Genomic DNA, 14,792 nt, shown 5'->3' on the forward strand with positions numbered 1-14,792 from the left:
CGTCCCTGCCAGCCCTGAGCTCTGCTCAAGGCTTCAAAGTTTCAATTATAGAAGATAAATAAATCCCCAATACCTGCTTCCAGCCCACGGCCGTGGCCAGCTCAAAGGGGGTGTGGCCAGCCTGAAATTGGCCCTCAGCCCCTCACCCAGGCTGGCCAGGCACCCTAGTGGGACCCCCACCCTGATCCGGGACACCCTTCAGGGCAAAGCAGCCAGGACCCCACACATGCACCAGGCCTCTATCCTATATTATAAAAGGGTAATATGCAAATTGACCCTAACAACAGAACCACTGGGAATGACTGGTCACTACGACACACACTGACCACCAGGGGGCAGATGCTCAATGCAGGAGCTGCCCCCTGGTGGTCAGTGCAGCACTGTGGCGGGAGCCTCTCCGGCCTCCTCAGCAGCGCTAAGGATGTCCGACTGCAGCTTAGGCCAGCTCCCTGCTGGCAAGTGGACATCCCCCAAGGGTTCCCGGGATGCCAGAGGGATATCTGACTGCCAGCTTAGGCCCGATCCCCCAGGGGCCCCAGACTGCGAGAGGGAACAGGCCGGGCTGAGGGAATCCCCCGAGTGCACAAATTTTTGTGCACCAGGCCTCTAGTATATATATAAAAATAAATGTATGATTGCTTTACAAAGAAAATGGCAATAAATTTAGGGCAGGGTTCAGAAGAATAGCTTTAAGAAGATAATATATTCTATCCTATCTAATAATAGACAAACATGGTAATTGACCATAACTTCGCTACACCTCCCATTGGCTAATCAGTACAATATGCAAATTAACCACCAACAAAGATGGCGGTTAATTTGCATACTGCAGGCAGGGTGGGACAGCGCCATCCCGCCTGCCCTGCCGCCATCCGGGCCTGCTATCTGTGACCCAGGGCAGCGGGTGTCTGTGTGCAACCTGACCTGGGGCGGCCGGGCTGTTCCACCCAGGTGTCCCATGTGCGACCCCACCTGGAACGGCACCCCAACCCCTGGATCAGCCCTGCTGTGTGCACGACCCGAGAGGCAGGGCAGGCACCGAGGGATCGGGCCTGCCATCTGCCACCCGGGGAGCGGGCCTAAGCCAGCAGGTGGTTATCTCCCAAGGGGTCCCAGACTGTGAGAGGGCAGAAGTGGGGCTGAGGGACACCCACCCACCACCCCTCCCCCGCCAGCTCACAAACTTTTGTGCACTGGGCTTCTAGTTTAAGTTATATGACCTAAATAACAATAAAAACAATCTTCTTTCAACAACAAAAAACAATTCCTAAACTATACAGGAAAGCCATATTCTAAAATAACAAAGAAAACAAAAACATGTCATTTTGAGAAATGATTGGGAATATAAGTCACCTCCGAGCATACAAATTATAGACATATATTTCCTTCTTTATAGATCCCCTCTCATCACTACTGAATTCTTCAGTAAATCTATATATATAAAACCCTAAGCGACCGTTCAACTGGTCGCTATGACGCACACTGACCACCAGTGGGCAGACACTCAATGCAGGAGCTGCCCCCTGGTGGTCCGTGTGCTCCCACAGCAGGAGCGCCACTCAGCTGACCGATGGGTGCCAACTCACGGCTAGCAAGGACAGGTGCTGCAGCACGAGTCTCTCCCGCCTCCGGGGCAGCGCTACTGCAACAGGTGCAGCACTACTGCAACAGGTGCAGCGGCACGGCGCCCGGACTGGGCTCAGGCTCCTCCCAGGTCGCCTGCCACTTCGCGCACTACTACCTCCCCCGAGGGGTCCCAGATTGTGAGAGGGCACAGGCTAGGCTGTGGGACCCCACTGGTGCACGAATCCACGCACCGAGCCTCTAGTATCTTCATAATCAAGATGTCAAAAAAATGCAGACATTGTTTTTCAGTACTCAGAATTAAGCTTTCATGCTTCATATGCTGTAAACCATAATTACAGAACTAAAGACTGAAATGTACTATATGTAGAAGTAACTTAACAGATAACAAAAATGGGGAGGACCATTTGAAGACAGGGTAATATAAGAATGTTATAATTCATTATAAACATGATAAATTAAAAACTATTATTTAAAAACTCTGGGAGCAGGAATCACTTCATTTCATAGTCTAATCCCTAGCTTAGGGCTTTCATTCTTATACTAGAGGCCCAATGCACAAAATTAGTGCAAGGGGCTCGGCCCCCACTGCCATGGCTCCTGCTGTCACAGCTTCATCCAGAAGGTTGTCTGGAAGGACGTTTGGTCTAATTAGCACATTATGTTTTTATTATTATAGATTATAGATAGACCATTACAATACCTTTAAGTCTACCTGCCTCTACTATCCAATATGTCTTTTATTGAATAGATAAAATAGACACTATGTGTGACATGCTCAAGATCACAAGGCTAACTATTAGGGATGTAGCTAAGACTTTTTTTTTAAATATATTTTATCGATATTTTACAGGGAGGAAGGGAGAGGGACAGAGAGTTAGAAACATTGATGAGAGAGAAATATCGATCAGCTGCCTCTTGCACACCTCCCACCAGAGAAATGCCCGCAACCAAGGTACATGCCCTTGACCGGAATCGAACCTGGGACCCTTCAGTCCGCAGGCCAACGCTCTTTTCACTGAGACAAACCGGCTAGGGCAGCTAAGACTTTTACAATAAGCCAAATGGGATCTCCAATCTCCTAAGATGTAAGAATAAGGTTCTGAGTAAGGGCTCAGGAAGTAAAGTAGTAACGTAGACAGAGGTTTTTGTAATTTCTGAACTTAGTTGAACAAAGCAGTAACTTTAAAATGTATAAAAAAATTTTAAAAACACAATGTTCTGTTGAGAAACAAGGAATAAAATCTTCCAAATTTTTATGAAATAATCAGGTTAAACAACTCCTTCAATTTGTGCTTGGTCAGTACCTACTATGATGCATTTACTTATAGGTGCTCTATGTAATTTGGTTTTAATGTGAATTTTTCATTTTCTTGAGCTACACAAGATTTTTGGCATGTTAACAAACAGAAAACATTCAGTCACCAAATATAAGCCCTACTGTTTACCCATTGCTACTGATACACATACAATTAAACTGTTAGGAAACATGAATTTGAATTTCAAAGGTGGACTATTTGTAGTTTTGATACATGTGTTATTACTGCATAAGCCAAGAACTTGTAAAATATTATTTCTTACACAAGAAGGAAGTTTATAATATAATTTAAACAAATAAAAGAATAAAACAACTTCTTTGTACCAGGGCAAAGCCAAAATGAACTCAATATAATTCTTGAAATTACCTTCAGTGTATATCACATAGCTTTGGGAGAATGACCTTTATACTTTATTTTCTAAAAGCATACAAGCTGAATCAAAAAAAAAATCTTACCTCTAATGAGTTCACCTTTGGAGATAATGTACAGGTCAATACACAGTCACCTATGTTCTGTGGATTTTGTTTCAGAAAGCTGTACATTGACTGAGCAGATTCAGGACTATCTAACTGAAGAATTGCCTTTGGAGAAGATAAAAAAAGGTAAGAATAGTTCCTAAAAACATTAAAACAAGAATTACCATATCATCCAGCAATTCCACCGTTTGGTATATACCCAAAAGAATTGAAAGCAGGGGCTTGAACAAATATTTGTATATTGATGTTCATTATTCACAACTAGAGGCCTGGTGCATGAAATTCATGCATGGGTAGGGTCCCTAGGCCTGGTGGACGATCAGAACTGTCCTTCCCTGGCTGCCGACTGCCAGCCGGGGCCTTCCTTTGCTCCGCGTGGCCCCTGGTGGTTAGTGCACGTCATAGCGAGTGAGCGAACTCTTGGTCTCCCTGTCGAACTCCCAAGGAGACACTTTGCATATTAGCCTTTTGTATATATAGATAGCCAAAAGGTGACAGCAACCCAAGTATTTATCCTAAGTGTGGTATATACTAACAATGAAATATTATTCAGCCTTAAAAAGAAAATTCTGATATATGCTATCACACATGTTGGGAGACATTATGCTAAGTGAAATAAGCCAGTTACATAAGGACAAATAAGGTATGATACCACTTATATGAGGTACCTAGAGTAGTCAAATTCATAGATCAGTGGTTCTCAACCTTCCTAATGCCGTGACCCTTTAATACAGTTCCTCATATTGTGGTGACCCCCAATTTCATTGTTACAAATTGAACTTAATTAAAGCATAGTGATTAATCAAAAAAACAGTATGTAATTATATATGTGTTTTTCGGTGGTCTTAGGCAACCCCTGTGAAAGGGTCGTTCGACCCCCAAAGGGGTCGCGACCCACAGGTTGAGAACCGCTGTCATAGAGACAGAAAGAAGAATGATAGAATGGTAGCTGCCAGGGGTCAGGAAGAGTGAGAATGTGGATTTACTGTTTAATGGAAAGATGGATAGTGGTGATGATTGCACAATGTGAATATGCTTAATGCCACTGAACTAACATTTAACTATAGTTAGGTAGTAAATTTTATGTTATTTTACAATAAAACATTTTTTAATTTTTAAAAGTATGAATATGTTTTTTTCCAGATTTCAAACATGTGATTTAAAAGGTAAGGTTAATCCTTATTTCAAAGTAAACAAGAGAAAACAATTCTTAAAATGTTGCAAAGTCAAGGCAAAATTGAAAAGGAGTGTGGCTCAGTTGGTTGGAGCATTGTCCCGACACCTATTGGTTCAATTCTGGGTAAGATCGCTGATTGGGGTGTGTGCAGAATTCAAATTATAAAACAAAAAGTTAATTAAGGCAAAGTAGGAGATGAGGAAGAACCAATAGAATTAAAAATGTCTAAAGTAATATTTAGAATTCCTTATGCCATCTGTCATCTCCCTTCCATCCTATATCACTATTTCTAAAGTATCAAATATGTTCTGTGTATCAGTTAGAAGCATGTCAAAGAAATTAATAACTAGTTGCTGATCAATTAGCTACTTTTTATAAAGCAAATATTTCCAACTTTCATATGAAATCCTAATTTTCTAGGTAATATAAGGTTGATCAAAATCTACTTTTAATGGATCTGAATTAAACATTAAACACAGAGGGCATAGCAAATGTAAAGAAGTTAATGTCTTTTAAGGGAAGAAACCAAAGCATAGAAGTAAGGAATGATCATTTTATACTTCTTTCCATATAACTAAACAAAGAGACCCAACTCTCTATGTGTTTTATGGCTGGAAGGGACTTTAGAAAACACCTGGCAACACTGTTTCATTTTACAAATAAGAAGTGTAAACCAACTTAGCCAAGGTATAAAGGTGGTTAAAGCTAGATGAACTCAAGCCTAAAACTTCCCCATAAGTTAATGCTCTTTGCACTACAGTATCTTTCATCTGTTGTGCAAGTTTTATTTCCCCTTAAAACTAGGTTCTAGGAGAGAGAAAGATCATTTCTTCCTTCTTGTCACAGCCCAAAGAAATTACACCCATCTATCTGCTATGAGGCTGAGTAATGCTTATAGGTGCTTCGGATCAGAAGCTGAATTAAAAGTTGCAGACCATAATAATATAGGATTTAGTTTTACATTATTTACCGAACACACAGATAAAAATAGAAGGGACTTTGTTACCTTGTTTTTATTACTCAAGAATATATGGTGATCCACTTTTCCAAACTGAAGTCCAACACATAGTACACACTGAAGTCCATCTTCTGGTAAGTTATTAAGATGTATAAATCGATTGTGTATTTTTTCTATGTTTGCCTGTGGTTTTTTTTTTAAGAGAGAGCATCGGAAAAGAAAAACACAGCTGAAGTATCAAATGTATAACATAGATTAACAGCATTTAATTTTAAAATTAGTGCTAAGGTTTCCTTTAATTTCTAGCAGGTGAACACATAAAGAACCAAGGCTTCTATCAATTAAACAAGTCTAGGAAAGCACTTACCTCTGGATTATTTTCTTTAATCAAGGCTGTAAATATAGCTTCCTAGGAAAGCAAAATGGAACAAGGTTGAAGGTGTACATCATTCTTCATTCATATTTTTAATTAGTCAAGATTTATAATAAAATAGCATTTATGAATAATCATGAAGCACTTTCATAAAATGAATTCAGCAAAAGTTCTGTTATTTCCACATCTTTCCTTCTTCTTAAACAAGTTATGCAAGTCGCACCCTACCCATACACCTAATTTATCCTATTCCCCTAAGTACATTAAAGATTAATAAGGTTGTACCATTTAGGGGAGGACACTCAAATTCACATACAAGGAGTAAGATATTTAATTTAGCAGATAGTAAGAGATTCAAATTATAAAACAAAAAGTTAATTAAGCCAAGTAGGGGAGGAGGAAGAACAAAGATGTAGGCTAGTAAAAAACAACAACACAGGATATTAAGTGTATAGCAATTTGGTGCTGCTAATTATAAAGAGGCCAAGAGTGGCGTGAGACAAGGTCAAAGCTAATGGAAGACTTACATGTACCAGAAGGAAACTTTATGAGACTATGGTTCTTAATACTACTAATATGTATAAAACAATCCTAGTAATTGCACCACATTGAGTGATTCTCAATAGAACGCTTTTTCAAATTAGATGCATTTCTACCTTGCTCTAGTGATTATAACATTTCTGCCTCATGCCTCTTAGCTGTTGATAGTAGGCCACACAGAAACAATGCAAAGTTTCTAAATCAGTTAAATTTGAACAGATTTAAATTTTATATCAGTCTCAGGACCTTGTGGAGAAAGATTTTCACGGAGACAAAAATGAAGGCAGAGCAAAGTCCTGTGTACCACAGGGTTGTGGTTCCATCCCCGTCCAGGCAAATGCAAGAGGCAACCAACCGATCAGTGTTTTTCTCTGACATTGATATTTCTGTGCCCCCCTCTCCCTTCCTCTTTCTAGAATCAATGAAAAACATACTCTTGGGTGAGGGTTAAAAAATTAATAAAGGGCCTCGCCGGTTTGGTTCGTTGGATAGAGAGCGTCAGCCTACGGACTGAAGGTCCTGGTTTGCAGACTTGATTCCCAGGGTGTGTGTGTGGAAGGCAACCAATCAATGTGTCCTTCTCACAATGATGTTTCCCTCTCTCTGTCTCTGTCTCTCCCCCTCCCTTCCACTTTCTAAAAAATCAATGGAAAAATATCCTCTGGTGAGGATTAACAACAACAAAGGAAGGTAAAGGATCCAAAGAACTACTTTACTAGGAGGTTTTAAGAATTAAAACTTTAAGAAGTGAAGCAATGGTGAAAGGAACAAACAGGAAACAAACTCCAGAAATATTTAGAATTTAAGAGACAAGACTTAGTGACAAACTGTTTATAAGAAATGAGAGAAAAAAACTGAAGATAACCTCTGGGTTTGTATGACAAATAATGGCAGAGATAAGGGTCCAAACAGTAGTGCCGACAATACTCTACAAACAATAGTTAACCTTCCCCCAAATCGAACATACAACAGGAATAGGATTCCTTCAAAATGGAAGTAACTCTAAAACAGTGAGAGAGCAGGCAGTGGAGGGACAGAAAGAATCTTTCTCACTGTCTGAGAGAAAATATGAACCAAAGAAGAAAACTAAAAAATATAATAGACTACAATAAATTTAATAAAAATGTAATTAAAATGATAGTGTTATTTACCTCATCTTTTACACTCATGTTTTCAGGAGCCATACTTATTGAGAGTTGATTTCCATCCACTGATATTGGGAAGCAGGTATAAAATTTTATCATAGAATCTGCAGATTTTCTATTTATTTCTATAATAGCCTTTTAAAACAAATTACAAGAATGGAAAAGTCTTATTTAAGTTAGTTTTTCTTGAAAATATTTAATACTTAAGGAATCAAATAAATTGAAAAACTTAGTAACTTTTTGGAAGATAAAAAAAATGCATTCCTCAAAAACATGAGAACAATAAATTCAGTATATTACAACCATAAGCAATATATAATGAATACTGAACTCATAAGAAAACACTAAAGAAAAAAACAGATGATATTCTAGTAAATGACATTAAGAAAAGTCTTATTTATCACTTATTTTAAAAATTCCTTAGCTTAAAACAGCTTAATTATTTTGAGGTACTATTTTTAAACCTTTTCTTTGTGAACTTAATGGAAAAATGCTTGCAGAGAAGAACAGGTATCTGTTATCAACACTTACCTTTTTATGAGATGATAAAATCAAAATATCCTTTGTATCACCAAATGGTTTTACTAGGTTGTTAACTTCTTCTATAGAATATCCTTTATTTGGCAAATTAGAAATAAGTACCACACACATTTCCTCTGTTTCCTTCAAAACAAATTTAACAACTGACATTAAAAATTTTTAGCTACTTTTATATTTACCTAAGCTTATACTGCAGATAATGTTATGTTAGTATTTAAATTGCATTTAGTATTAAAATTGGCCAATTCTGAAAGTTGGTCTGAACTTCAAATTAAAAATCAAATTTCCTATCTTCAAGTACATACAATAATTTCAGCCATACCACCTGTTATGTAGTCAAGATCTTTGATTCTTTTTCTCAACTGTTTAAAAACACGAGTTTGTCTCTGACTACAATTCTTTTCTTTTAGTTACATATCCTTTTATCTTACAATTTAAAAAAGCTTACCTGGTCTTTTAGCATCCTTACCCCATAACTCAATCTCCACTACAAAGTAAATACTTTCTTTTCTGCATTCTTTCTAGCAGATCTATTTTATTCTTCAAGATGACTCATCAATGCCAATATTTCCTTTAGTAAATGTTGGGGAAATCCCCAAAGGTTTACAATAGTAAATTTACCAACTTTTGACTTTTCTTTTGAGGAAAATGTGGGAAGTTATAATTTTCATAAATGAGTTGAGAATGACTTTAACTAGTATGTCAACTGTGTTCGTAAATGGTTCCTTCTAAAGTGCTTTTAGTGAATTTAAAATACTCTATCAGTGCTTTAAAATATTCTTCCTAAAACAAAATAGCAAGTCATACTACTTCCTACTTGGAAAATGGATCTACCAGTCAAAAGTAAACTTATGCTTAGCACCTGAATGATCTTAAAATCTTAACCAATAAAATCTAAGTTAATGAGATTTTAATATGTTTATAATACCAGATGTAACTACAGGAAAACAATAATGAGAACTTTATGCACTTCAAATAAAACTGCAAACCCCACTTGCTCTTCTAAAAACATAATGAACAACTGGTATTCTAAATATTAACACATCACCCTGGCTGGAGTGCTTAGAGCATTGGCCTGAGCATTGAAGGGTCTCAGGTTCCATTCCTGGTCAAGGCAGTAACTGGATTGCAGGTTCGTCCTTGTCCAGTCCGCCCAATCAGGGCTCATGTGGGAGGCAACCATTCGCGCGTATAGATGTCCCCCTCCCCCCGCGACTCCCACCCACTTCTGTCTCTCTAAAAAGCAATGGAAAAATATCTTTGGGTGAGGATTAACAAAAAATAATAAAATAAATATTTTATCTATCCTTTGCCTCTAAAATAAATGAAAAAAAGGATTTCATAAAATTACACCGTTCTATTTTGACAACTTGTTTACTTAAAACACCATTTTGGCCTAATGTTTTCTTCTCAGTGAAAAGTAATCCTCATAAACTTGTACACTTATTGATATGCTGTTCCTAAATTTTTAGGACTCACTCTGCTGCTCAAGCTTTTGAACTCAAACCGTATTTTAAAAGTTTTTCTTTTTATTTTTATAAATTGGGGTTTTTTCACCATGTCAAATCATGCACATTTTTTTGTTTTTGTTAATCCTTGCCCAAGGATATTTTTCCATTCATTTTTAGAGAGAGTAGAAGGGAGAGGGAGGCACAGAAACACTGATGTGAAAAAGAGACATTGATTGGTTGTCTCCCACATGCACCCTGACCAGGGCCAGGATTGAGCCTGCAACCGAGTTAAGTGCCCTTGACTGGAATCAAACCCCTAACCTTTTAGTCCAAGGGCCAGCGTTCTATCCACTGAGCCAAACTGGCTGGGGCTCTTGTACATTTTTATGTGGGTTTATAGTAAAAGGAAATAAACTGTCAAAATTTCCTAAACTTTAAAAAAGGTGAAATATGAAAAAGTAAAATATAAAAACTGACCTTGTTATTAACTGTTTCATTTTCTGTGACCACCAAAGCAGCTTCTTAAAATACAAAATAAAGTAAGAATTCATGCAGATATATTTCATTTATAAAGATCCTAAACCGTACTAAATAGTAACTACATGAAAATGTATAAAACTGACAAAAGAGTAAAGAATTTAAGGAAGTAGCTACATAAGTAACAATGGGTTTTAAATAATACATTTAGTTTTATCCTAAAAACAAAATTTCAGAACAAGAGACAGGGTGCAGAGCTGAATCATTATAGTCTGAATTTCATTTAGGTTATGACCGTGGTTTTTAAAAGTATACATACATACGTACATACATACATACAAACACAACACATAAAATTAAATACTTTATTTTCTTAAAATTAAATTTTCTATCTATAATGTAAGAGAACAAAATAAAATTTCTATTGACCTACCTGAAGTAGTTTCTTTAGCACTATTTTCAGTGGCTTTGAGTTCCATACTGGTCTTTATTTCAGAGTTTTCTGCATGAAATAGTCTACTTTAATAGACTAGAAAACACACTAATATAATTAAACTAATGAATCTAAACAAGAACTTAAGCTAGTTTTATTTTGTCACTTCAACCCTCTTTAGGATGACCTGATTTAAGTCAAAGCTAACACAAGTTTCTCTTTGAAAACAAAACAATCCCTTTCAAGATTTTTACGCAATAACTTCAAAATATACCTTGAATGTACACCAAGAGGATCTAAAGAAAAACATGAAATGACAGCATTTCAAGATTACCTTGTACAGTCAGAGGTTTATTGGCATCTTTGTTTTTGACAATGCCAGCCTTTCTGACTTCTAGAGACTTCTTCCCACTGGACTTTGCTGTCAAAAGCAAAATTGAACCATTATCCTAAGGTCTGTTTGGTCATTTAGTATGTTTCACATTAATATATTAGTAAGTAAGTAGTTCAACTTAATTATAAAAGCAGTTATTTTCTACATATTTACTTCCATTTATTTTATTTTTTATCTTATTTATTGTTTAAAGTATTACATATGTCTCCTTTCCATTTATTTTCAATACCTGTTTACCAATAAGATTTAAAGCAAATGTAAACTGAGATACAATTTTTGTTGATGGCCATTAATGAGCCACAAATTTGACCTGCAGATGACAGAAGCACATTATAATCACACTCACACAAATCGTATTTTATAATTTCTACAAAGGTTCTTTACATTGGTCTATTTGGAAAAATAGTAATACTAAATAGAGCATGTTAGTTTAAACATTACGTTTATTTAAAACTAGAGGCCCAATGCACAAAATTAGTGCGGGTGGGGTGGGGTGGGGTGGGGGGGTGTTGTCCCTCAGGCCACGAGCCTGGCTTCCGTCGCACTGACCACCAGGGGACAGCTCCTGTATTGAGCATCTCCCCCCTGGTGGTCAGTGCACGTCATAGCAACCAGTCATTCCTTCGTTCGGTCTATTTGCACATTAGCCTTTTATTATGTAGGATAGTTTTCCATTTCTTTATAAAGGAAATGTATTCTTGCAACATGGGAAAAAAAATCTTCACAGTAATAAACATTAGAACTGCACAAGCTAGGGAAGATAATATGAAGTGATAGCTTTAAAAAAAACAAACAAAAAACAAAGATTAAACAATTTGTAGGGGAGAAGTGGCAGAACAGCCTGCAGTTATGCAGGGCAAGGCAAAAATAGGGTTATAGGTGTCCATATGGAAAATAAAACAATACTTAATAAATAATACAAACACGACACATGGAATTTTTGACCTTGCATAGCTGTCAAAAATGTTTCAATACAAAATATGTCAATGGTAGAAAAAGTCAAAGACCAAAGTACCAAAAATTTAAAGTCCTATATGTTTTAGGTTTTAAATATCAAAGCAGTATCTACTAAACTTTTCAAGATGTTATTTGGTACTAAAAGCTATATAAATGTAAAACTTGTGTATTTAATTTTATTGTTGACAGTATTGCGGATGTCCCCCCTGTAACTGTCCCCCTCCCAGCTTCTTTCCCACCCCAGGCCTTCACCACACTATTGTCTGTGTCCTTTGATATCATTGTATTATATTCTTAAGGCAGATTAAGAATATACTTAAAATGGAGCCAGAAAGAGACTTTGCTTGGGGTCATGGGTACACCAAGCAACTATTATATGAACATTCTGACTCTGCCACTAACAATGATATTTGCCAGTTCAACACTGCTTCCTTACCGTTCTACCATTATAGGGAAGATGCAGTGTATCGATGATGTTTTATTGAGTTGTATACACTTGAAACACAACCAATGTCACCCCAATAAATTCAATAAAATGAATAAATAAAATATAGTTTGAAGCAGGGAATATAGTCAATAATATTTTAATTACTATATATGGTTTAGGTGGGTACTAGACTTAGTGGGGGAATCACTCTGCAAGTTATATAAATGTCTAACGACTATGCTGTAAACTTGAAACTAATACAACATTGAATGTCAACTGCAAAAACAAACATACTTAATAACACCTCTCCCTCCCAACAGTCTTACCTGTTTTGGTTGAAGTTTTATTAGCTTTAGCAGCTACTGTTATCACAGATTTTACAGAACCCGCTGATTTCCCTAAATCACAAAAAGCTGTAGTCAAAACTGGTTTATTTTTAACCAATATCAACAGTCCCCCCAAAACCTCACAAAGAACGAATATAAGAGCAACAGGCTATACTTTACCCAAAACAAAATGCTATCACCTTTTGGCACACAGCCTTATTCATTCATTCATTCATTCATTCATTCTCACCTTTTTATTCATATTTTTTTAGAGGGGGAGGAAAAGGAGGGGGTGAAACAATGATGTGAAAGAAACCATTGATCAGCTGCCTCCCTCAGGCACTCCCACCATGGATTGAACCTGCAATCTAGGTATGTGCCCTGACCAAGAATCGAACCAGCACCTTTTGGAGTACAATTCTCCAACCAACTGAGCTATCAGGCCAGGGCAACACAGGCCATTTTTTAAAAATCTAACAATGATAATAATAGCAAGTCATTCAGGCAAGTTAAATAAATCTCTGAATTTGTGGATCAACTTGAAGCAAAATTACTAATTACAAGGATATAAAAATAGCCTCATGTAGCATTTATTTATCTATCTATCTACCTATCTATTGGTAATCCTCACTTGAAGATATTTTTCAATTGATTTTTTTGTACTTAACATTGCTCTGACCTTTCTGTTTACATTTCCATCTATTGCTGCTGCTTATTTTCCAAGATGATGTTGTTTATAAAGACTATGATTATCAAAGTGTCACTAAAAAGATCACCACAGAGCCAAAACCCTTTCCATTCAGGAAACAGGAGATTTAGCTCTGAAAATTAGGATTCATAACAACTAGCAAGGTAGTATGAGGGAAAAACCTAGATCAGAAGTAAGTAGCTCCAAGTTGAATTCCAAGTTAAGTTGTGAAGACTTGGGGCATTAATAGGTTTCTGTGCACATTTCCCCATTTATAAATAAGGATGGTAACTGCCATAATTATCTAACAGAGCCGTGTAAGAATATGATAATGCTTAGAAAAGTTATATAAAGGAAAAGAATTACTGACACCCACAACAACCAACTGAAAACAGTTTACAAATTTACCCTTATATCCAAAGACAGACCTAATCTTTGCTCAAAAAAGAACAATACTAATCCTTATGAATTGTCACTTGTCATTAAAAAGTACTGACACACTGTAGTAACCTGAGTACTAATGAGCCCTTAAATTATTTTTCACCTATCTCTGTTATTACCACAAGTCAATTCACTTTACTACTTCTAAAGGGGACCAGAATGTAAGGAAAATATCTAAAATTAATTTCCAATAGTTGAAAGAGGCTTTAGCATCCACTCACCTAAATCCCCACCAGTGACTCAGATATACTTACTATCAAAGCAATATCAAGCTGTTTGCTAAATAAACGCATCTTTAAAACATTTTTCTAGCCATCCCTGGCATCCTCAGGTTACTGCTTCTAAGCAACTATTATATGAACATTCTGGCTCTGCCACTAACAATGATATTTGCCAATTCAACACTGCTTCCTTTCCTTTCTACCACTGTAGGGAAGATTTTAATATATTGACCTCTATCCACTTAATTAACTGGCATTTAGCAGAAATGAGAGGGAAAATAGAATGGAAACTAATGCTAGGGGAAAGGAAAATTAAAAATTACTTTATAACCCATGATAGCCCACAAAAACAGCAAAGAGAATATAATTTGCAGTAAATTTATCTGGATTATTTTTTATAAAATAGAGAGAAGACCTAAATAAAAGAAAAAGAGGGAACTACCTCTGATATCCATTATGAGAAATAGTTTCCCAATCAAATGATCATATTTTTATAATTACTGCAAGGGAAGAGCATTATCTAATAAATCTTATTCCTAAAAATTTCTAGATGACTATAAATTTCCAAGATTAGTATAGGCTCAGCACCTACTATTTCACATGAAATCCAACACTACTGCTACATAATTCTTAAAGTTTACTAATATGTCTAGAATTCTAATAAAAAAACATACCTGAAGATTTATTCACTTTGCCTACAGATGCTTTAGCTTGTCCAGTTTTGGCTAAAATAACAAACAAATATATCAATAATATATTACAAATAATATCATTTAGATTTAGGAAAAACATAACCTGGCAATGATTTAAAAAAAAACACTGCAAGAAATATCCTTATACTCATCTTTGTATATACATGGAACAG

General features: G+C 36.5%; 1 protein-coding gene across 3 annotated transcripts in view; it reads right to left on the minus strand.

Annotated features, from left to right (window-relative positions):
* ZNF638 (zinc finger protein 638) overlaps positions 1-14,792 on the minus strand; it is a 61,497-nt gene that overhangs the window by 18,977 nt on the left and 27,728 nt on the right. Inside the window, exons 10-19 of one of the 3 annotated variants that reach the window (XM_015571480.1) lie at positions 14,602-14,652; positions 12,578-12,649; positions 10,808-10,894; positions 10,474-10,542; positions 10,041-10,081; positions 8,104-8,235; positions 7,579-7,707; positions 5,882-5,923; positions 5,563-5,697; positions 3,359-3,484 (exon numbers count right to left, since the gene is read on the minus strand). In XM_015571480.1, coding sequence (XP_015426966.1) covers positions 3,359-3,484; positions 5,563-5,697; positions 5,882-5,923; positions 7,579-7,707; positions 8,104-8,235; positions 10,041-10,081; positions 10,474-10,542; positions 10,808-10,894; positions 12,578-12,649; positions 14,602-14,652 — 884 coding nt within the window. Of the gene's footprint in view, positions 1-3,358; positions 3,485-5,562; positions 5,698-5,881; positions 5,924-7,578; positions 7,708-8,103; positions 8,236-10,040; positions 10,085-10,473; positions 10,543-10,807; positions 10,895-12,577; positions 12,650-14,601; positions 14,653-14,792 lie in introns of all 3 variants that reach the window. The other 2 variants (XM_006775298.2, XM_015571481.1) reach the window with 2 other exon arrangements.

Source organism: Myotis davidii, unplaced genomic scaffold (assembly GCF_000327345.1).
Source record: "Myotis davidii unplaced genomic scaffold, ASM32734v1 scaffold247, whole genome shotgun sequence".
Classification (NCBI taxonomy): Eukaryota; Metazoa; Chordata; class Mammalia; order Chiroptera; family Vespertilionidae; genus Myotis; species Myotis davidii.